At 46.7% G+C, this 24,650-nt stretch overlaps 1 protein-coding gene across 1 annotated transcript in view; it reads right to left on the reverse strand.

Moving 5' to 3' along the window:
- Positions 1-2,918: 2,918 nt before the first annotated feature.
- Positions 2,919-24,650, reverse strand: part of LOC142665248 (vomeronasal type-2 receptor 26-like) — a 43,001-nt gene continuing 21,269 nt past the window's right edge. The window contains exons 6-8 of the mRNA XM_075844883.1: positions 22,249-22,476; positions 12,036-12,159; positions 2,919-3,839 (exon numbers count right to left, since the gene is read on the reverse strand). Of these exons, the coding sequence (XP_075700998.1) occupies positions 2,941-3,839; positions 12,036-12,159; positions 22,249-22,476 (1,251 nt within the window). The 3' untranslated portion in view covers positions 2,919-2,940. The remainder of the gene's footprint in view (positions 3,840-12,035; positions 12,160-22,248; positions 22,477-24,650) is intronic.

Genomic DNA, 24,650 nt, shown 5'->3' on the forward strand with positions numbered 1-24,650 from the left:
GCCCCCCTGTAGATAGCGCCACACACAGCCCCCCTGTCGATATCTCTACACACATCCCCTGTAGATAGCTCCACACAGAGCCCCCCATGTAGATAGCGTTACACACATTCCCCTGTAGATAGCTCCACACACAGCCCCCCTGTAGATAGCGTTACACACATCCCCCTTAGATAGCTCTACACACAGCCCCCTGTAGATAGGTCCACACACAGCCCCACTGTAGATAGCTCCACACACAGCCGCCTGTAGATAGCTCCACACACAGCCGCCTGTAGATAGCGGCACACACAGCCCCCTGTAGATAGCGCCACACACAGCCCCCTGTAGATAGCGCCACACACAGCCCCCTGTAGATAGCGTCACACACAGCCTCCTGTAGATAGCGTCACACACAGCCCCCCTGTAGATGGCGTCACACAGCCCCCCTGTAGATGGCGTCACACACAGCTTCCCTGTAGATAGCGTCACACACAGCCCCCCTGTAGATAGCGCCACACACAGCCCCCCTGTAGATAGCGCCACACACAGCCCCCCTGTAGATAGCGTCACACACATCCCCCTGTAGATAGCTCGACACACAGCCCCCCTGTAGATAGCTCGACACACAGCCCCCCTGTAGATAGCTACACACACAGCCCCCCTGTAGATAGCTCCACACACAGCCCCCCTGTAGATAGCTCTATATACAGCCCCCTGTAGATAGCTCCACACACAGCCCACCCGTAGATAGTGCCAAACACACTCGTAGTTATTGCGGACAGCCCTCCCTTGTACTTAGTGCCACAAACCCCCATGTACTTAGTGCCACACCCCTTTGTACTTAGTGCCACACTGTCCCCCTTGTACTTAGTGCCACACTTCCCTCTTTTTACTTAGTGCCACACAACCCCCCTCCCCTTGTACTTAGCGCCACACAATCCCACTTGTATGTAGTACAAGAGGGGGAGGGGGTTGTGTAGCATTTAGTGCCACACAACCCCCCTTGTACTTAGTGCCACACAACCCCCTTCCCCCCTTGTACTTAGTGCCACCCAACCCACGTCTCCCCTTGTAATTAGTGCCACTGAACCCTCTTCCCCCTTGTGCTTAGTGCCACTGAACCTCCCTCCCCTTGTACTTAGTGCCACACTGCCGCCAGAGCGGTAGCAGTAGCCAACCGCTACCACTCTCCACTCTGCCTGACATGACTCACCAGTCCAGTCACCTGACCTCATGTCGCTGACATCAAGTAAGGAGGTGATCAGTTGGTGGCCCTGCTGAGGTGGTATGGTGACTGGACTGGTCCACTCCCTGGGGGAGATTCATAAGGAGTGGACTGTGGCTGGAGTCAGTGCTTCAAGAGCCTCCACACACAGACGTATCCAGGACATGGGAGAAAACGGTCACATCCCCAGAGACAACAACAGAAGCATCTTACCAGGATGAAGGAGAAAAAGGACGGGTCTGCTGCTCAGTGTCCAAAGTCCCTTTTTTAGATAAAAGTCAATTTAGCATTTCATTTGGAAGGTCCCAGAGTCTGCCGGAAGAGTGGAGAGGTGTCAGTCCAAGTGTCCTGCGCTCCAGTGTGAAGTTTCTGCAGTCAGTGATGGTTTGGGGGCCGTGTCATCTGCTGGTGTTGGTCACTGTGTTATATCAGGTCCAGAGTCAGCGCAGCGTCTAGCAGGACATTTCCCAGCACTTCACGCTTCCCTCCGCTGACAGCTTTATGGAGATGCGAATTTCATTTTCCAGCAGGACTTGGCACCTGCCCACCCTGCCAAAAGTACCAATACCTGGTGTAATAACCACAGTATCACTGCGCCTGATTGGCCAGCAAACTCGCCCGACCTAAACCCCATAGAGAATCTATAGGGTATTGTCAAGAGGAAGATGACACCAGACCCAACAATGCAGACTAGCTGAAGGCCGATATATCAAAGCAACCGGGGCTTCCATACCACCTCAGCAGGGCCACCAGTTGATCACCTCCATGCCACGCCACATTGATACCACCTCAGCAGTGCCACAGGCTGTTCGCCTCCATGCCATGCTGCATTGATAACACCTCAGCAGTGACACAGGCTGATCACCTCCATGCCACGCCACATTTATAACAACTCAGCAGTGCCACAGGATTATCTCCTCCATGCCACGCAGCATTGATAACACCTCAGCAGTGCCACAGGCTGATCACCCCCATGCCACGCCGCATTGATAACACCTCAGCAGTACCACAGGCTGATCTCCATGCCACGCCGCATTGATAACACCTCAGCAGTGCCACAGGCTGATCCCCCTCCACGCCACGCCCCGACCAAGTATTGAGGGCAAATACTGGACAGACTTTTCAGTAAGAAGACATTTCAGTATTAAAAATCATTTTTGAAATTGGGCTTATATAATATTCTCATTTTCTGAGACACTAAATTTTGGGTTTTTATTAACTGTTCCCATAATCATCAACATTAACAGAAAAAACTGCTGGAAATAGATCCCTCTGTGTGTAATGAATCTATAGAATATATGAGAGACTTTTTGAATTGAATTACTGAAATAAATTTACTTTTTGATGATATTCTAATTCATTGAGAAGGTCTAGTGTGTGTGTATATATATATATATGGTGTATACAGCTGCCTGACTAGTATATATTCCATTTAATGTCATTATTTTATAGCCACATCTCCTTGGGCAGGGGACTAGGACCGCATCTTCTTACTACACCATCCTTTTTAAGACTAATATACAATATACATAGGCTTTGTTCTTTTTCTTACATATATCTGATGGGCCTTTGTCAGGTTTAACTATTTCATGACTGGCCTGCCACATACGTCTCAATACTCATTTTGTTTAAGGGTCACAAACCCTTCACTGTGACCAATGTGCAATAAAAGGTGATACATGGAAGAGGACAAATACTTTTTCACAGCACTGTATTATTGTTCACTATGTAATGCTTTATTTTTGCAGAATAATTTTTCTTGTGTTTAACTCGGGTCTTAAAAGCATAATGTGCAGTTTTGGAACAAATATACAACCAAGAACACCAGCGCATGAGGTCAATATGGCGAATATCTCCACCGCCACCATGTTCTTCCCTCGGGTGCTCAGATAAGCCGGGATCATGGCGATCCAGACGCTGCAGAACACCAGCATGCTGAAGGTGATGTACTTGGCCTCATTAAAACTGTCCGGTAATGTCCTCACCATGAAAGCCAGAACAAAGCTCACAGAAGCCAGGAGGCCAAGATAACCCAACATGGAGTAGAACCAGATATCTGAGCCTTCATTACACTGAATGATGATCTTCCCAGGATAGGAGTGATGGTCAAATTCTACATATGGAGGAGAAACCAACAACCAAAGAACACAGATCAGAACTTGTACAGAGGAACATATCACAACCGCATAATTAGAGACTTTGAGTGACACCCACGTCCTCCAGGCACTGCCGGGTTTGGTGGCTTTGAAGGCGATGCAGACTGTGATGGTCTTCCCTAGAACAGAAGAGACGGCAACGGAGAAGAAGATACCGAATGCAGTTTGTCTCAGTAAGCAGGTGATGTCCACTGGACAACCAAGAAACAAGAAGACACAGAGGAAGCTGAAGAAGATGGAGACCAGGAGGATGAAGCTCACAGTCCGGTTATTGGCCTTCACAAGAGGAGTGTCCCGGGAATAAATGAAGCTTCCTAATATGAACAATGTGACGGCAGAAAATGAAAAAGTCAATACTAAAAATATAGAAACCATCATGTCCTTCTCATAGGACAAGAACTCGTAGGTTTTGGGGACACATTTCACTTTCTTCTCATCAGGCCACTCGTCTTCAGGACATTTATGGCAGATTTCACTGTCTAAAACCAAAAATAAAAGGTTAAAGTATCAGTCGGATCATATTGTGAAATATATTCTTGACTTTGGTTCTTTTCATCTAGTCAATAACTTCGGCTTTCTAGGGATCACTGTGTAATTGAATTTTACACTTTTGGCAAGTTGGGGATTATTATTTGGTAGATAGGTAAAGCGTAGAAAAATGATATTTACACCAGTGGTGGTCTACACAACATATGACGGGGCCTCGTATGCAGCGTGTGAGTTCATCAAGGGCGGTGCGTCCCATTCAGAGACGGCCAGCTCAAGGGTAAATCACACTTTTGACTCTTTCGATAGCTGCATTTGTGTTCTCCATATATTGTAGTAAACCAACCCAAGAAAATATGATCGACTACAGCACAAATGTAGAGAAAAATACAAATGATTCTTTATTGGAATAAAAACATGAGACAGATAAAAATGGAAATAGGGGATGAGTCACACAGTAAAAAAGGACGTCTGATCAGTCAAACATGCCAGGTATGGATATTGTGTCCACGTATTGTGTAATAGCAAAATAGGAGTAAATGCATGTAGTCATATAAAGAGCCGTGTCTAATGGAAAACAGCACGGATATAATCAAGGTACATCAGATGACAACAGCACAAATCGCAGAGAGGTAAAAAGCAGATGCCGATAGCTGTGGTAATTACCAAATACGTATATACCATCAATAATGATTACAACTAGTTACCAATGTAATGTGCACCAAGTAGTGCCAGAAAGTGCTTGAGATCAGAAGATGACCATAAATGATGAACATAATGGAGCTATGCTTGCTACACAGGACAGAAAAGATAACACTACATACCAGTGGACATGATGGAAACAAGGATGAAACGTCCTGACCCGACGCGCGTTTCGGCGATTGCCTTCGTCCGGGGTTAGGGTCACAACTGCTTGTGCCCACCTATATATAGTATAGAGCCATGTACATGTGTGTAATTAGATGCTGTAAGGAGAGGTATCATGGACCGGATGTGGAGAGTCGGCGTCTGATGCGGGGTACCAAGATGGCGCTGCCCCACTTCCTGTACCACGTCATCAGAGAGGATGTGAGGCGGCGAGGTCTGACCACGCCCCCCACATCCTGCTCCAATCATAGACAGCGGACGGAAGAGGCCAGGGCCACTCCCCCCCCCGGGGGAAATCTGTAATTATACAGAATAACCATACCATCAGCGCACTGCCACAGATCACATGTATGCCAGAAGAGGATTAGACAGGATAGATGTTTAAGCTGAAATAGTACAGCCAGAGTAGATGTTACAGATAATACCATAAAATATCTAAATGTGCCGATGCAAACATAAAAAAAATCAATCACAAAAGGTGAAGGATAATAAGTGAGAATGTGAATAGGAGTGGAGTGAGACACCTTGTGGTGAAGTGAATGAATGACAAGTAAAGGGAATGAGTGAAATGAAATAGGAGAAAGTTTGTGCCTGGATATTACAGAATAAATGGACCAGTTGGTGAAGTTTGTGCCTGGATATTACAGAATAAATGGACCAGTTGGTGAAGTTTGTGCCTGGATATTACAGAATAAATGGACCAGTTGGTGAAACATAAAAAGTGTACGACGGTACCGAAAAATGTAAAATAAAAGGGACCGATAATGTGATGGCATGAAATGTGAATACGAGGTCAACAAGCTGGTAGTTGTTAACTGTGATGCAAACTATACTAAGTGCACATGACAAAATAATGTGTGAAGGAAATTGAATTTTTACGCATATGAACATATCGTACAATACACCATAAACATATGAACATATCGTACAATACACCATAAACATGTGAACATATCGTACAATACACCATAAACATGTGAACATATCGTGCAATACACCATAAGTATGCTATATTTAAAGGAAATAGGTCGTCAGTCACAAAAAGAGACCATACTAAGGACTATGCGTATAGTATATATGTGACGTAACAGTAAAACGCAATATGTATAAAAATTAATATTAAAATCACATAACAATAAAGTGCATATATGAATGCAGGAAAACATATCAAATAAATTCTCGTTCTTATTTCCTCGTTGTCCTCTATTTGGAACTTTCACTGTGGTCCAATCGATAGCCTCCTCTGATGATCACTGTGAATGATACCATGGCTCTGTATATACAAATAGGCAGAAAGAGGGTAGTTAGTGCTAAAAAGTGACACAGAAAATGAGGAAAGGGTAAAAACCAAGACCCATGACAGGAGTCAATGGCTACAAAAACGGAGCGAAGCTCAGAGATTCATTAAGTCCATGTGGAAACATTGTCCCAAGAGTCCAGATCCAGCGAGTCTCGCATTGTGCAAGCTTTTGTTTGATGGCCCCACCTCTCGTGCCACAAATTATATGGTCAATTCCCCTCACCTTTAATTTTGAGGGGTCGCAGGAGTGATGCAATTTAAAATGCCGAGCCACAGGTTTCAAGTTCTCCAAATTCTCTGCCCCTGATGCCCGCTTAATGTCGGCCATATGTTCTCGTACACGGACCTTTAGCTCCCTGGAAGTGAGACCGACATAAATTTTTGGACAAGGACAAACTGCATAGTACACGACAGCTTTGGTGGTACATGTGATGGAGTGAGTTATGTTGAAGGTCTTACTACCTGAGGCATTAGTGAAGGTGCTTGTTTTTTCTACATTGGGGCACGCGACACATTGTCCACAAGGCTTACAACCCCATTTTGGACCCTTGGTCCCAAATGGGTATTTTGATTTTGTTTGATCATAATGACTTTTGACTAGATGATCTTTTAGATTTTTGGATCGTCTAGCTGTAACACTAGGATATTTCGGAATGAACCTATCCAAAGTGGGATCAGATAGTAAGATCGGCCAGTACCTCTTTAGGATTTCTCTCATCTGTTGCCATCGTGAGTGATATCCAGTGATGAATCTCACCTGATGGAGTTTATCTGTCTTTTGCTTAGGAAACAGCAGGTCATCTCTCGGTGTGCGCTTTGCCCTTTGGTAGGCTTTTTTAATGGATCTCTTACTGTAACCCCGTTCCAAAAATCGGTCTTTGAGATCATCTGCCTGTCTTTCAAATAATGGATCAGAGGAGCATATTCTCCTTATTCGCAAAAATTGCCCGATGGGAACCGCTTGGATGGTCTGCGGGGGATGAGATGAAGAAGAATGTAGTAATGCATTCACAGAAGTTTCCTTGCGAAAAACATCGCTATGCAGGAAACCCTGTTCATCCGTGAAAATTTTGAGATCCAAGAAATCCAGACAACTGGGATGTGCTTTATACGTAAATTTTAAATTTACATCGTTTGTATTCAACCCAATCATAAATGAGTCAAGATCCACATATGTGCCCTTCCAGATGACCAGAATGTCATCAATGTAACGGGTCCAAAAAAGGACCCGTGCCATTGAGTCATTCCCGTCATCTGAAAAGAGATCTCTTTCCCACAGCCCCAGGAACAGGTTTGCATACGATGGTGCACATGCTGCCCCCATGGCTGTTCCCTGGAGCTGTAGGTAGAAACAACCATTGAATACAAAAAAGTTGTGTGTTAGGACAAGATGCTTGAGTTTTTTGGACCCGTTACATTGATGACATTCTGGTCATCTGGAAGGGCACACATGTGGATCTTGACTCATTTATGATTGGGTTGAATACAAACGATGTAAATTTAAAATTTACGTATAAAGCACATCCCAGTTGTCTGGATTTCTTGGATGTCAAAATTTTCACGGATGAACAGGGTTTCCTGCATAGCGATGTTTTTCGCAAGGAAACTTCTGTGAATGCATTACTACATTCTTCTTCATCTCATCCCCCGCAGACCATCCAAGCGGTTCCCATCGGGCAATTTTTGCGAATAAGGAGAATATGCTCCTCTGATCCATTATTTGAAAGACAGGCAGATGATCTCAAAGACCGATTTTTGGAACGGGGTTACAGTAAGAGATCCATTAAAAAAGCCTACCAAAGGGCAAAGCGCACACCGAGAGATGACCTGCTGTTTCCTAAGCAAAAGACAGATAAACTCCATCAGGTGAGATTCATCACTGGATATCACTCACGATGGCAACAGATGAGAGAAATCCTAAAGAGGTACTGGCCGATCTTACTATCTGATCCCACTTTGGATAGGTTAATTACGAAATATCCTAGTGTTACAGCTAGACGATCCAAAAATCTAAAAGATCATCTAGTCAAAAGTCATTATGATCAAACAAAATCAAAATACCCATTTGGGACCAAGGGTCCAAAATGGGGTTGTAAGCCTTGTGGACAATGTGTCGCGTGCCCCAATGTAGAAAAAACAAGCACCTTCACTAATGCCTCAGGTAGTAAGACCTTCAACATAACTCACTCCATCACATGTACCACCAAAGCTGTCGTGTACTATGCAGTTTGTCCTTGTCCAAAAATTTATGTCGGTCTCACTTCCAGGGAGCTAAAGGTCCGTGTACGAGAACATATGGCCGACATTAAGCGGGCATCAGGGGCAGAGAATTTGGAGAACTTGAAACCTGTGGCTCGGCATTTTAAATTGCATCACTCCTGCGACCCCTCAAAATTAAAGGTGAGGGGAATTGACCATATAATTTGTGGCACGAGAGGTGGGGCCATCAAACAAAAGCTTGCACAATGCGAGACTCGCTGGATCTGGACTCTTGGGACAATGTTTCCACATGGACTTAATGAATCTCTGAGCTTCGCTCCGTTTTTGTAGCCATTGACTCCTGTCATGGGTCTTGGTTTTTACCCTTTCCTCATTTTCTGTGTCACTTTTTAGCACTAACTACCCTCTTTCTGCCTATTTGTATATACAGAGCCATGGTATCATTCACAGTGATCATCAGAGGAGGCTATCGATTGGACCACAGTGAAAGTTCCAAATAGAGGACAACGAGGAAATAAGAACGAGAATTTATTTGATATGTTTTCCTGCATTCATATATGCACTTTATTGTTATGTGATTTTAATATTAATTTTTATACATATTGCGTTTTACTGTTACGTCACATATATACTATACGCATAGTCCTTAGTATGGTCTCTTTTTGTGACTGACGACCTATTTCCTTTAAATATAGCATACTTATGGTGTATTGCACGATATGTTCACATGTTTATGGTGTATTGTACGATATGTTCATATGCGTAAAAATTTAATTTCCTTCACACATTATTTTGTCATGTGCACTTAGTATAGTTTGCATCACAGTTAACAACTACCAGCTTGTTGACCTCGTATTCACATTTCATGCCATCACATTATCGGTCCCTTTTATTTTACATTTTTCGGTACCGTCGTACACTTTTTATGTTTCACCAACTGGTCCATTTATTCTGTAATATCCAGGCACAAACTTCACCAACTGGTCCATTTATTCTGTAATATCCAGGCACAAACTTCACCAACTGGTCCATTTATTCTGTAATATCCAGGCACAAACTTTCTCCTATTTCATTTCACTCATTCCCTTTACTTGTCATTCATTCACTTCACCACAAGGTGTCTCACTCCACTCCTATTCACATTCTCACTTATTATCCTTCACCTTTTGTGATTGATTTTTTTTATGTTTGCATCGGCACATTTAGATATTTTATTGTATTATCTGTAACATCTACTCTGGCTGTACTATTTCAGCTTAAACATCTATCCTGTCTAATCCTCTTCTGGCATACATGTGATCTGTGGCAGTGCGCTGATGGTATGGTTATTCTGTATAACTACAGATTTCCCCCGGGGGGGGGAGTGGCCCTGGCCTCTTCCGTCCGCTGTCTATGATTGGAGCAGGATGTGGGGGGCGTGGTCAGTCCTCGCCGCCTCACATCCTCTCTGATGACGTGGTACAGGAAGTGGGGCAGCGCCATCTTGGTACCCCGCATCAGACGCCGACTCTCCACATCCGGTCCATGATACCTCTCCTTACAGCATCTAATTACACACATGTACATGGCTCTATACTATATATAGGTGGGCACAAGCAGTTGTGACCCTAACCCCGGACGAAGGCAATCGCCGAAACGCGCGTCGGGTCAGGACGTTTCATCCTTGTTACCATCATGTCCACTGGTATGTAGTGTTATCTTTTCTGTCCTGTGTAGCAAGCATAGCTCCATTATGTTCATCATTTATGGTCATCTTCTGATCTCAAGCACTTTCTGGCACTACTTGGTGCACATTACATTGGTAACTAGTTGTAATTATTATTGATGGTATATACGTATATTGTAATTACCACAGCTATCGGCATCTGCTTTTTACCTCTCTGCGATTTGTGCTGTTGTCATCTGATGTACCTTGATTGTATCCGTGCTGTTTTCCATTAGACACGGCTCTTTATATGACTACATGCATTTACTCCTATTTTGCTATTACACAATACGTGGACACAATATCCATACCTGGCATGTTTGACTGATCAGACGTCCTTTTTTACTGTGTGACTCATCCCCTAGTTCCATTTTTATCTGTCTCATGTTTTTATTCCAATAAAGAATCATTTGTATTTTTCTCTACATTTGTGCTGTAGTCGATCATATTTTCTTGGGTTGGTTTTCTGTCAATTTCTGATCGACGCACCAAGTATATCTTGGTTACTTCGTAGGATTCAATATATAGTGCATCTATTATGGCCAGTAATGTTGTCTCATAGTTCATTTGTTGATACTTTCTAGCACTATTTTCCATTGCATCCTATGTGTTGGTATTTTATCGGTCTTATATATTGTAGTAAGCAAAAAAGAAAAAAAAATACTTCCCAAAGCGGATCTCTCTGGGATCTTTCATGATTTGTTGCCATTTTGGCAACACATATGGAGGGAACACGGAATGTAAAACGGCCATACAGTACATAGATATAATCATACACTACACTTTTGGAAAGTTTCCGCGGTGCCCAAGTAGATGTACATTATGGATGGCAGAGCACTCACAGCAGCACTCATGTCGGATCGTTACATTGGGGAAGGCAGCTTCACCGTATAACATTGCCTACTCCGGGGGGCTGCACATCAGGCACACGGGGGCCATCAGTTGAGCATAAATGCTCTGCACAAAAGATGAAGAAGTAACATAATAAATCGTATTATTCTTACAAACCATTGGGTCGGTCCATTTACTTTCTATTGGAGCTTGACAAGTGCACAGAGCCCACAGCATTATCTGTTATTCCCCCTCATAGCCTGTAAGGGACCCCCAGGAAACAGTCCCCTGATCTCAGCTCCCTGAAAGTCTCCAATGGCCACTGCTGACAGAGGACAGACTGGAAACAGGGACACAGGACAGGATTGACAAGTAAGGTCAAACGTCAGAAAATGCAATAGGTTGAGCCAGGTGGATTTTACACACAGGCAGGTAAATAGGAAGAGGTCCTGGCAGAGATCAGTAGGTCAAGAAACAGGAGGGTCAGTAATGGGACATCCGCATGAACAGAAAACACGCCTGTCAGGAAGAAAAGGAAACTTATCGCTTAGGCACCAGAGACGTATTCAGAGACAGGACATATAGAGGAAGGGGCTGGTGGTCATGGGGCTTTTTGGTTATTACAGTGCCACTGATCCTATGTTTACTCCCTGGAGCCCCTCTCACAACTGCGGTAACCAGAAAACCCATTCCTTCCCAAGACTCTCTGAAGTGGACATCAATCTGAATGCCCGGGGTGACCACGTTATCCAAGGAGCTAGTCATATCTGACAAGTAAACCGTCAAGGAAAGGAGAGGTAAAACCTGGGGTGTGGGACTGACTAGTGTACAGAAAGTCTACAACTTGTGATGTAGTGATGTTAGAGTAGCAGAGGAATCACAGGTTCTTTACCCTCCTGAAGGCAGAGCGGAACAGAGGATGGACATAATGACTACGATTTACACCCGATAGATGATGGCGGGGCGGTGATGGCACGTGTCCGCTGCAGTCACTCACTGGCCTTAGCGGTAACACGCCGTATTTACTGGTATCCCCGCTGCAGTCATTGATTGCCTATCGGGGTCATGCACTCACATCAGACCAGCGGAGGTCCTCCGGAGCATCTGCACTGGAGCAGCAGGGGGTTTAACATGTGAGTTGTGTATTTATTTATTTTTGTATTATTATTTTGTTTTCTGCTGTTTTAGTTTTTTTTCGTTTTGGACTCTTGGACATCCCTTTAACCTTGATTGGTTTGTATAGAGTGCAGTGTTCTCGCCTCTTACCTGTATTATTGGACATTTCCCCCTCGGCACATGGGACGCAGATATAGCAGCAGACGTGATGTCCTCCGTTTGAAGCTTTCCTGTCTCCTGCAGAACATCGGTCGTTACACCGCGATTGTGGCTTCTTATACATGTAAAAGAAAAATATTACATTTCACCACGTGTCAAGTTCTCTGCAGCTGAAGACCCATCATAGCCATGACACTTCCCAACACAAAGAAAATACAGGAAAAGATGTGACCAAACCCCCAGGTGATAAGAAAACACCCCCACGCTTCAGTTCTGCATCTCAGACTAGGAGCCCCAGGTGTTAATGTTCTTGAGCTGGGGCAGTAATTCTCGGGGTGGTTCTTGCAGAGTTTTTCTTGGGGCAGAAGTCACAGATCATGAGTGGGTGAGAGCACTCGGCCTAAAGCTTCTTCTTCTCCCAGGCAGCGAGAGGGACATAGTCTGCACCTTTACAAAGTCTTAAGTGACTGGTCAGAGGGAACTCTTTGCGCTCACCGCTCCTTCCGGCTCACACACTGGGGAACTTTTTTGCATTTAAACTATCAGAAATAAACTTGACAACTCATCCGGATTTCTGGGAGCTTTCTCACAATTTCAAGAGTCTCACAGACCAAGAGAATAAGGAAAAGAAGAAAGGGAAGACGTAAAAGAGAAAGGGAAGAATAAGAAAACATAAGATAAAATATTATAAGGGGGAGATAAAAAAGAGAAAACAGGAAAGAAAAGGAGTAAGAAAAGGAAAGGTGAACGATGAAGAAATCGGCCCCGAGAAATTTCTCCAACAAATCCTTCTCTTACTTTTAATGTGGACTTTCCAGATGATTGACATTCGATATCAAGCCATACATTCAAACCCGCCACCGCAGCCATGAAATGAAGAACATGTGACTGCAGAGGGCGGGGCTAAGTGTATAAGCCTGCTTAAACGATGACAGATAACCAGGAAATGAAGAACATGTGACTGCAGAGGGCATTGCTAAGTGTATGAGCCTTCTTAAACAATGACAGAAGGGTGAAGGTGATGATCAGACAGGATCATAACATACCGATACTATTGTATTATACTCTATACATGGAGAACTATAACCCGTAACATGATCCGACCACAGGAAATAACCTTAAAGGTCTTTTTTTTTGCGTAAACAGCGCTGCACTTATCTATGGGTTGTGTTTGGTATTACAACTTAGTCTCATTGTGTATGGAGCTGAGCTGGAATAACTGACCAGGCTTATGGACAAAAGTGGCCCTGGTTCTCGAAAAATTAAAAAAAACAGCAAACCCTTTTTTAGTCTAATACAACCCCTTTAATGCAATTATATTCCCTTAAAGGGGTTTTCCCAACATATATGTATGATAGATGTAGTGCTGGCACCCCCAACTATCCCAACCCCATCTGGTGAGGCAGCAGCTGGCCATGGCATCCTGGTGGAGACTCTGTTGAGTGGGTCGCACAGTCTTGCCAGTTAAGAAACAAAAACGCTGTCTGATTCAAGGCCTATGCCTCGACTATGGTCTTAGAGGGCATCTCCATGTAAATTGCCTTGTTTGTCTTCTAAAACAAAAAAACTCTATGGCATAGGGGAGAGAGGGAAGATCACCTTGGACCTGATCCTTCCTTTACCAGATTATAAAATCCTTGTTCCTGTTACCGTGAGTTTCCAGGCTCATTCCAAGCTCTTCTAAAGGTTCAATGGTAAAAACACAATCCATGTGGCTTCTCTTACCTAGAAGTTCTCTTCTGCCCCCAAAAAAATATTCCATTGAAGAGTGAGAATTGCTGGCGGGGAAACTTACCCTAAAGGAGTGGCGACATTTATTGGAGGGCGCAAAATTTTCTCCACTCTATTTTCACGGACCACAAAAATTAGAGAATCTCCAGTCTGCCTGTAAACTTAATCTACGGCAGGCATGATGGGCACTCTTTTTTTCATGTCTTGATTTTATCTTGACTTATATTCTATCTGACAAGAATTGTATAGCGGATGTTCTTTTTAGGCCCTTTGATCCGTCTGAGGATCCGGTACATCATCGATGCAGACTGTTTTCTGGCCGCTACCGATATTTCTCCTGAAGCTCCTCCAAAAGGATGTACCTAATAATCTTGGACAAGAGGTGTTATCTTGGGCTCATTATTCACTGTTGTTAGGACAAGCTGAAGTTAGACGTACCAGTGAATTACTCTCACGATGCTATTGGTAATTTAAGAATTTGTTGCTTCCTGCACCACCTGCGCCCGCTTCAACTCATCAAGGCAGGCAGCCTCGGGTCTCCTCCAGCACGTGATCATTTGAACCCAACATTGGTTTGAGAACTTGATGGACTTAGTCGCTGATTTGCCTCCTGTTCAGGGTTTGCTACAATTAGGGTATTGTCAGCTTCCAGTATCGGGCCTGGACGGGGCCCGCACTGGATCCCCTCAAGCTGTCACACCAGACCCTGGCACACAAGGTCTGCACCGCGGAACATAAAAGCTCTTGACGTCAGGCGGCATCAGGATGTTGTACGCAACACAGCACACAATGCCCTGATGCTAGAATTTGTGTGCTGTCTCTGGTGCTGTGTGTGATCTGGAGTCTGATTTAGGAATCTGATCTGGGGGTTACATTCTGGAGTTGTACACGGCGCCCAGCACGGGGCCCAATACTCTCTAGTTACACCCCTGTCAGTCTCTCTGAAATGGCGCATTTTGTAACGCTCTCTGGTTTACCCTCGGCTCCTCGGTTCACCCATATATTCTTCAAGAATATATTTTGACTTTTTGATCTTCCTACTCACATTGTCTCAGACCACAGTGTGTTTCCAAATTCTGTAGGGCACTGTGTAAGGCCTTGAAGATCTCCCAGAACTTTCTCTGGAAATCATCCTCAGAATAACGGTCAGATGGAGTGGTTCAATCAGTTTTTCGAGCAATATCTTGCCCATCCCAACCACAGCTCTGAGTCATCCAGGAAATCTCTATTTGAGACAATCTACGGTCGAAGCCCAAGTATTCCTTTCTCGATTTTGGCACACACTTAGGCACATGTTATTACGGGAGTTTTTACAGATATTCAGGACATCCGGATGGCGGTCCACAACAATTTGAAGGCTGCTGTTAAGGCCTAGAAGGGTGCTGATAAGCATCAACACCCGGGTCACAAAATTCTTCCTGGGGATAGGGTCTGGCTCTCTATGAAGAATATCTGAAGTTCCATCTTATAAACTGGCTTCACGTTTCATTTGGCAATTCCCGATACTGAAGCTGATTTACCAAGTGACCATTTGACTGAAGCTGCCGTCTTCTCTCTGTATTCTCAATAGTTTCCATATCTCTCTTCTGTGACCTCTGGTCATGAAAAGGTTTTCTACGAAAGTCAAGACCTCCTCTGCCTCCACTTTTGAATCCTCAGCAGATTTCAAGGTTAAGCTAATTGTAAGAAGGTTATTGTGAAACTCCTTTACCTAATTAATTGGAAGGGATATGGTGCTGAGGAGAGAACCTGCTTCCCAACCCAAGCAGGACGTTCATGCTCCACAGCTCAAGGGATTTCACTTGGTGTATCCTCTCATGCCTCCCATAACCTTTTCATGGTGGGGCCTAAGGAGAGGTGGTACTTTAACTCACTTTGCCTTGCTCCAGTAATGAGTCCAAGTGAACGGCCTCAGCTACAGCCGATGACAGTGTTTGTTTGCAGGGAAACAGGACGCCTCCTCCTCTTGTACCCATGGCCACTAATGGCACCTAATTAAAGGAGCAGCTTCCAGGGATCCCTTGCGTGCACATAAAGCCAATCATTGGCTATTGTTCCTAAATGTTCTTGACTCTGTTCCTGACTCCCGATTCCAATCTTGACCTCGGCTTTATTCCCGGATTACACTCCTGTCTTGCCCCTTGGAATTGTCGATTGGTTCCTGTGGTTCTACCCTGGTATTGACTACAGCCAAAACTCCAGCCTACGGTTCTGGCTCATCCTCCGGCTTGTTACATCCTGGCTGCTAATCTGTTGATGATCCCTGATTTAGCGCATCCTCAGCAAATCAGTGACTATTCTGGAGACCGCAGCCTAAGAATTTGACTGGAAAAGTCCATAACTCCATGTGGAGGTTGAGGGTGAAGAACGAGGAGATTGCTTAGACTCCACAACCATTCATGTCAGCACCAAACCGATTTTGGATTGGTAGATCCACTTAACCAATCTTTTAATCTCCTTTTCAGGCAGGAACCAAAGATTCAAAAACTTCCATTGACAGATGAATTACGGACACTGTATTAAAAATGTCTCAACCCCACCAAAAATTACTAGACTCAAGGTAAAAGTAAGTCTCGGCCCAACAGACAATTCCTACTGACACTATTGCCAAGCTCTCCGAACACATTCATCCAGAACTGCAAACTGTATTTGGGGGTGACGTTTGGTGGACGTGTTCTTGCCTCATAACTGGATTATTATTATCTCCTCGCTCTGATGCTTTATGCAGTGAAACCTTCTCAACAACCTCGTGTTTTGTCTTTTGTCATTTTACCTTATAAGAGGTACGGGGGGGGGGGGTCATAATATCTTTCACGACTGGAATTTACCCCTTCTGCTGTTCAAATCTGACAAAAGATCCATTGAGTTGGTTGAAGCAAAAGAAAAATCCACATCCATCAACTCCTTAACATGACATTGGAGTGCTGCCGACTTCTATCTATCTATCTATCTATCTGTCATGATCTGTGGGTATGTGGACCCACCTGGCCTTACCGCCGTAGCGGTATAGCAGCTGGCCAAAGAGGGTACAAAGTCAATGTCTATTGTTCGTATAAAGGTACCTGTGGCAATTTAGACAGTATCGATGGTTTAGGCCCGGATGGAATTATGGCAGCAGGCAGACAACAGGTGTGGAGAAACACAGTGGGTGTAGCAGGTGACACAACACGACTCCAACTCAGTATAGGACAGGAACACGGTAGAACGGGATACAGGTAGCAGGAACGGGAACACTGGAACTGGAAAACACTCAAGGAACCGTTTGCAAAACAGACACGGGTAGATACAAACATGCTCAGGCAATGCAGGGAGGGGCAGGGCCCTTCTCATAGTCCAGGGTGATCTGGGAGCAATAAGCTCAATTTCACACATGTGTGCGCTCTGGCTCCTTAAGGCTGGACTGAGCTCGCGTGCGCACCCTAGTGGTCACTGCGGAACATGACGGGCGCATGTGCAGACATCTCTGAATAGAAGGGCGTCGACAGGATGGGAGGAGTTCGTGGTCAGCGACCACAGACGACACTCTTACACCCTCTCCTCTTGGGACAAGAACGAGAGAGAAAATTCTTAATGAGGGTAGGAGCATTGAGATTCTCTTCTGGACCAAACCCCCCCCCCCCCCCCAATCTACTAGATAAAAGGTTCTTCCTCTTACTTTTTTGGTGTCCAGGATCTCCTTCAAATATCTCGGCCAAACCGCTGGGGGCAACTGCAGGGCTAAGAGTCTTAGAGTAGCGGTTCAAGACCACAGGTTTCAGGAAGGAAACGTGAAAGGAGTTTGGTATTCGGAGGGTCGAGAGCAGCCGAAGCTTATAAGAGACCGGGTTGATCCGCTGCAGGATCTCAAAGGGTCAGAGGAACCTGGGAGCGAATTTGCATGACGGCACCCTCAGTCGGATATTTTTTTCTCAGACCTTGGTACCCAGAAGAAACAGAGGCGTCTCTCTTCTCCTCGTATCTGCCTTTCACTTCATGCGGTTGACTGCCTGCAGAATAGAGGAACCGGGTTGGCTGCCAGATACGTAAAAAGTCCCGGAATGCAGAGTCAGCTGTAGGTACCTGGGGCGAACAGACACAGGGAGAGGAATACGTGGATGTTGGCCGTAAACTATAAAGAACGGTGTGGAGGCGGTGGACTCACTTGTCTGGTTGTTATAGGAGAACTCGGCCCAAGGAAGAAGCTGCACCCAGTCATCATGCTGCCCGGAGATGAAGTGTAGTAAGTAGTTCTCCATGATCTGATTGATCCTCTCAACTTGGCTATTAGACTGGAGGAAAAGTCTAACTTCATATCGAGGAGTTTACAGAGGGCCCTCCAGAACTTTGAGGTGAACTGAACCCCCTCGATCAGACACTATATGCAGAGGCAAGCCGTGCAGGCGAAAGATGTGTTGGATGAAGAGGTTGGCCAGTCAAGAAGCAGAAGGTATGCCGGTCAGCGGAACAAAATGAGCCATCTTTGAGAATCGGTCCACCACCACCCAGACCATACTGCATCCAGCAGAGGGGGGCAGATCCATGACGAAGTCCTTTGCAATATGCTGCCAGGGAGCATTGGGCACATGCGGCGGCTGGAGCAGGCGAGCTGGTTTGGAGTGAGCAACTTTGTTTGCTGCTGTAATGTCTATGGCCACGGCCCGTCGTTCCGACTTACCCCTCGACGGCCGTGGCCATGGACATCTGACTTGTGTGCAGCGTCGTCCTCCTGTGAGGCGCCAAGCACTCACTTCCGGATTCCGAGACCGTCGCGCCCGCGCATGCACGGTCTTAAAGGGCCAATGCACGCATATTGCAGGAAGTCTGCAATCTAGCTCAGGATGCTCTGAGCTATAAAAGGGGCTCTGCCCTCTTGTTCCTTGCCAGAGCGTTGTTTGTTTCCCGAAGTTTGTCGTGCTAATGGTCTCCTAGTGTCTTCCAGTGTACCCTGTTCCTGTATCCTGTTTCCGTGCTATCCTGTTCTAGTGCCGTGGAGAGCTGTTGCTGTATTGTGCTGTGTTCCACGCCTGTTCTGCTGCGCCACACCTGACGTCTACTTGCCGCCTGGTCTCAGACGTGTCTGCCTTGCTACTGTCTACGTTGCCTCAGGTATCCTCTCTGAACTATTGACTCTTGTACTTTACCTGTTTGGCCAACTGCCATCCCGCTACGCGGTACAGCCCAGTGGGTCCACACTCCACATCGTGACAGTTGCGCACACAGTGCAGGAAGAGACAAAGTCCATAATGTCTTTGGGCAGCGTGGGCCACCAGAACTGATGGGCAATCAGGTCTCCGGTTTTACGGACAACCGCATGACCTGCCAGTTTAGAGCTATGTCCCCAGCGGAGGATTCTTCCCCTGTCTGCCAGATGCACAAAAGTCCTCCCCGGAGTAATAGCCACATACCATTGTCTTGCCTTTGGGACCTCTCTGAAGCAGAAGTGTGCCAGCACCAACAGAGGAGGCGTCCACCTCCAATGAAAACTGCAGAGACACATCAGGATGATGGAGGATAGAGGCTGACGTGAAGGCACTCTTGAAGCTATTGAATGCGGCCTCTGCCTCTGGAGTCCACACCTTGGTGTTCATGCCTTTCTTGGTGAGGGTAGAGATGGGAGCAGTCAGTGAGAAGAAGTTTGGGATGAACTGTCGATAAAAGTTGGCGAATCCCAAGAAACGCTGTATGGCCCTTAATCCTTGCGGTCGTGGCCGTTTCAGGACGGCCTTTACCTTCTGAGGATCCAACTTGAGACCCTGATCCGAGATAATGTAGCCCAGGAAGGGTAGAGACTTTCTCTCAAACACGCACTTCTCCAGCTTGGCATACAGACGATTCTCCCATACAGACGATTCTCACTGGATCTGGGGAAAAAAATCTGAATGTCATCAAGATAGATCACAACACAGACATAGAGATCACGGAAGATGTAATTGACGAACTCTTGGAAGACCGCGGGAGCGTTACACAGACCGAAGGGCATTACCAGGTATTCATAGTGCCCGTCTCGAGTGTTAAATGCTGTCTTCCATTCGTCACCCCTGGCGAATCCGGATTAGGTTGTAAGCCCCACGCAGGTCTAGTTTAGAGAAAATTTTGGCTCTTCATATGCGATCAAACAGTTCTGAAATTAATGGCAACGGATATCTGTTTTTTACCGTGATCTGGTTGAGACCCCGGTAGTCGATGTAGGGTCGAAGAGATCCGTCCTTCCGCTTGACAAAAAAGAACCCGGCCCTGGCCAGGGAGGAGGATTTTCATATGAAACCCCTCTCCAAATTCTCCTTAATATAGGCGGACATAGACTGAGTCTCTGGTAAGAAGAGAGGGTATACGCTTCCACGGGGAAGGGACGCATCAGGAACCAGTTCAATAGGGCAGTCATACGCCCGGTCTCTCCGCCTCCCTCTTGCTAAAGACATCCGAAAACTGAGAGTAGTGAGATGGAAATCCTGCCAAGAACCGAGACTGGGCCGGATGGATCTGACTCAGGCAACGGTTGAGACACTCGGAACCCCACTGGAGAACCTCTCCAGAATTCTAGTCCAGAACTGGGGCATGTAGTCAGAGCAAGGGCAGACCCCACAGCACCGGGTTTACAGCCGTGGGCAGGAGAAAAAATTAGATGAGCTCGGAATGAAGGGCTCCCACTTGGAGCTTCAGTGGTTTGGTCACAGCTACAATCGAGTCTAGCAGAGGCAGTCCATTCACTGAAGCAACAATCAAAGGCCTCTCCAGAGGCGTTGTGGGCAACTGGAGAAGATCCACCAGGTCTCTCCGAATGAAGTTAGCTGCGGATCCAGAGTCCAGATAGGCAGAGACCCGTGCCTTCCCTCGCCGGACACTATTGTCACAGGGATGAACAACTTGGAAGAAAGTCCCTCCTCATCCACAGCTGATGAGGACAGCAAGGGTTGTTGAAATGTGAGAGCCGGACTGGGGAGTCCTCTCTCCCAACAAGCCTCTCTGAACCATTCTCGGATCCTTATGTCAATCCGGGCGGCCAGAAGAATGAGATCGTCCAGGGTAGATGGCAGATCTGGGGTGGCAAGCTCGTCCTTAATCACGGGGGATAGTCCCTGCCAAAATGTTGCCACCAAGGCCTCGTTGTTCCATAACAACTCTCCCGCTAGGGTGCGGAAGTGAATGGCGTACTCGCCTACAGTAGTGTCTCCCTGGCGAAGGTTCAGCAAGAAGGCGGTTGCCGACGAGACTCATCCAGGTTCATCAAATACCATACGAAATGTCCGTAGGAACCCCTGGAAATCATGGGTCTCTGGTCCTTGTCGTTCCCAGATGGGGTTCGCCCATGCTAGGGCCCTGCCAGTGAGGAGAGAGACGATGAAAGCGACCCTTGCCCCGTCAGTGGAAAATGCTCTGGCATACAGGCTGAAGTGGATCTGGTTGAGAAATCCCCTGCAGGTCCTCGCGTCTCCATCATAGTGATGAGGAAGTGGCAGAGAAAATCGTGGGTCAGCTCTGCCAGGAGGTGTAGTCGGAGGATCCGTACTGCCAGGAGGTGTAGTAGGAGGAACAGCAGGGGAAATAGGAGAAGGTGCCGGGAGAACTGCAGCTTGCACATCCAGTCGCTCTGTAATGCAGTTCACCACCTGGAGGAGTTGGTCCTGACGTAATTGGCAGACTAACATAGCCGACTGCATGGCTTGTGATGTCGTCACATTCTTGAGTTGACCAGCGGGGTCCATGGCCTGAGCGTACTGTCACGATCTGTGGGTATGTGGACCCACTGGGCCGTACCGCTGTAGCGGTATAGCAGCTGGCCAAACAGGGTAAAAGTCAATGTCTATTGTTCGGATAAAGGTACCTGTGGCAATTCAGACAGTAGCGATGGTTTAGGTTTGGATGGAACTCTGGCAGCAGGCAGACAACAGGTGTGGAGAAACACAGCGGGTGTAGCAGGCGACACAACACGACTCCAACTCTGTACTGCACAGGAACACGGTAGAACGGGAAACAGGATACAGGTAGCAGGAACGGGAACACTGGAACTGGAGAACACTCAAGGGACCATTTGCAAGACAGACACGGGTAGATGCAAACACGCTCAGCAATGCAGGGAGGGGCAGGGCCCTTCTTATAGTCCAGGGTGATCTTGGAGCAATCAGCTCAATCTCACACATGTGTGTGCTCCGGCTCCTTAAGGCTGGACTGAGCTCGCGAGCACACCCTAGTGGTCACTGCGGAACAGGATGGCTGCATGTGCAGACATCTCTGGAGAGAAGGTCGTCGACAGGATGGGAGGAGTTTGTGGTCAGCGGCCACGGACGATACACTATCTATCTATCTATCTATCTATCTCATATCTATCTATCTATGTATCTATCTATCTATCTATCTATCTATCTATCTATCTATCTATCTATCTATCTATCTATCTATCTATCTATCTATCTCATATCTATCTATCTCATATCTATCTATCTATCTATCTATCTATCTATCTATCTCATATCTATCTATCTTTATAATTTCTTACCGTGTCATTTTTCCATTTGATTTCTCCTTGATCAATATCGGGCATTTTGTTCTTTACTGATTCCTGAAAGGACGCCAAGGGTTTTACTTCAATGTCATATTTGCCTCCATTTTCATGAATCACCATATTGGCTATCAGCCACGTAGAAGACGACTGTCCTCGCTCATTAAAGAAAGTGTCTTCTCCACTGTTATCTGTGTAATGAACTTTCTTCATATAGTTATTTATCTGTCAAAAATAAATAAAAAATAATCCATAATGCCGCCCGCGGATAATTCCTGATACTTATCTGTGCAGATCTTTCTTCTGTTGCCCGCAGTGTGTATCGTCACAGAACATTGTCTGCTGTACAGTGCACTGCCTCCCGCTGCTGCACAGACCTGCTTCATGCTGCACTAATGCAAAGCCATAATATTATGTCCCTCTCTCCTGCAGGGGCAGATTTATGGGGGGGAGATGGGGCATCCCCCCCCCTAGTGCACTGCACCAATTGGTTTATTTGACCGCTATCTATTTGATTCATGCTATAGATAGCGGCCAATTCTGACAATGCAATGACCTTCCCTGCTCCCGGGCTCCTCTTCAGCTCCAGGAGCTGTCGCTCTGACCCTGATGCCGTCACAGCGTAATGTAGAATGGCGCACACAATATGCTGACGCTGCCGGCAACAGCTGAAGAGGAACCCGGGAGCCAGGAGGAGGGTAAGTATGTGAGTGGGTCTGGGGTCATGTCTGGGGTTCTGGTCCGGAGTCATCTCTGGGAGTCTTATCTCTGGGGGTCTGGTCTTGGGTAGTCTATGGGGTCGGGTGTCAGGTCTGGTCTGAGGGTTTGGTAAGGGGTCAGATCCCTGGGGTCTGGTCTCTGGGTTCTGGTCTCCAGGGTCTGGTCCCCGGGGTCTGGTCTCTGGGGTCTAGGGTCTGGTGTCCAGGGTCTGGTCTCTGGGGTCTTGTCTCTGAGGTCTGGTCTCCGGGGTCCGGGGTCTGGTGTCCGGGGTCTGGTCTCCGGGGTCTGGTATCCAGGGTCTGGTATCCAGGGTCTGGTCTCCGGGGTCTGGTGTCCGGGGTCTGGTGTCCGGGGTCTGGTCTCCGGGGTCTGGTATCCAGGGTCTGGTCTCTGGGGTCTTGTCTCCGGGGTCTGGGGTCTGGTGTCCGGGATCTGGTGTCCGGGGTCTGGTCTCTGGGGTCTGGTCTCTGGGGTCTGGTCTCTGGGGTCTGGTCTCCGGGGTCTGGGATCTGGTCTCCGGGGTCTAGTCCCTGAGGTATAACGTCTAAGGTCGGGTCTCCGGGGTCTGGTCTCCGGGTCTGGTCTCCAGGTCTGGTCTCCGTGGTTTGGGGTTTGGTCTCCGGGGTCTGGGGTCTAGTCCCTGAGGTATAACTTCTTGGGTCTGGTCTCTGTACTCTGGTCTGGGGTCTGAATTAATTAATGGATCTGGTGTCGGTATTTATTCGTGTTTCTATAGAGTCTGGGGTTGACTACAGATATGAGGGGCCAAAAATGTCTCATCAGAAAACCCTGCAGTGGTCAATATATGATGGTAATACTCTGCAGGGCGCCAGTGTAGACCCAGTATCTGATCACTGTATAGCAGTATTCTTGGTGCTTGCATAGTGGTAGCATACTGTTGTCCCTGATGGAAAAAACGACACCAGTCCGTATTTTTAGGTATTTCTAAGTTCCTCTAGTCACATGGAACATATACCAGGCCTGGAGACACTATATCCACAGCCGCCTCCTGTAGTCACATGGAGGATACACCAGGCCTGGAGACACTATATCCACAGCCGCCTCCTGTAGTCACATGGAGGATACACCAGGCCTGGAGACACTATATCCACAGCCGCCCCCTGTAGTCACATGGAGTATACACCAGGCCTGGAGACACTATATCCACAGCCGCCACCTGTAGTCACATGGAGGATACACCAGGCCTGGAGACACTATATCCACAGCCGCCCCCTGTAGTCACATGGAGGATACACCAGGCCTGGAGACACTATATCCACAGCCGCCCCCTGTAGTCACATGGAGGATACACCAGGCCTGGAGACACTATATCCACAGCCGCCCCTGTAGTCACATGGAGTATACACCAGACCTGGAGATACTATATCCACAGCCGCCACCTGTAGTCACATGGAGTATACACCAGGCCTGGAGACACTATATCCACAGCCACCACCTGTAGTCACATGGAGTATACACCAGGCCTGGAGACACTATATCCACAGCCGCCCCCTGTAGTCACATGGAGTATACACCAGGCCTGGAGACATTATATCCACAGCCACCACCTGTAGTCACATGGAGTATACACCATGCCTTGAGATACTATATCCACAGCCTCCCTCTGTAGTCACATGGAGTATACACCAGGCCTGGAGACACTATATCCACAGCCGCCA

Source organism: Rhinoderma darwinii, chromosome 1 (assembly GCF_050947455.1).
Source record: "Rhinoderma darwinii isolate aRhiDar2 chromosome 1, aRhiDar2.hap1, whole genome shotgun sequence".
NCBI lineage: Eukaryota > Metazoa > Chordata > Amphibia > Anura > Rhinodermatidae > Rhinoderma > Rhinoderma darwinii.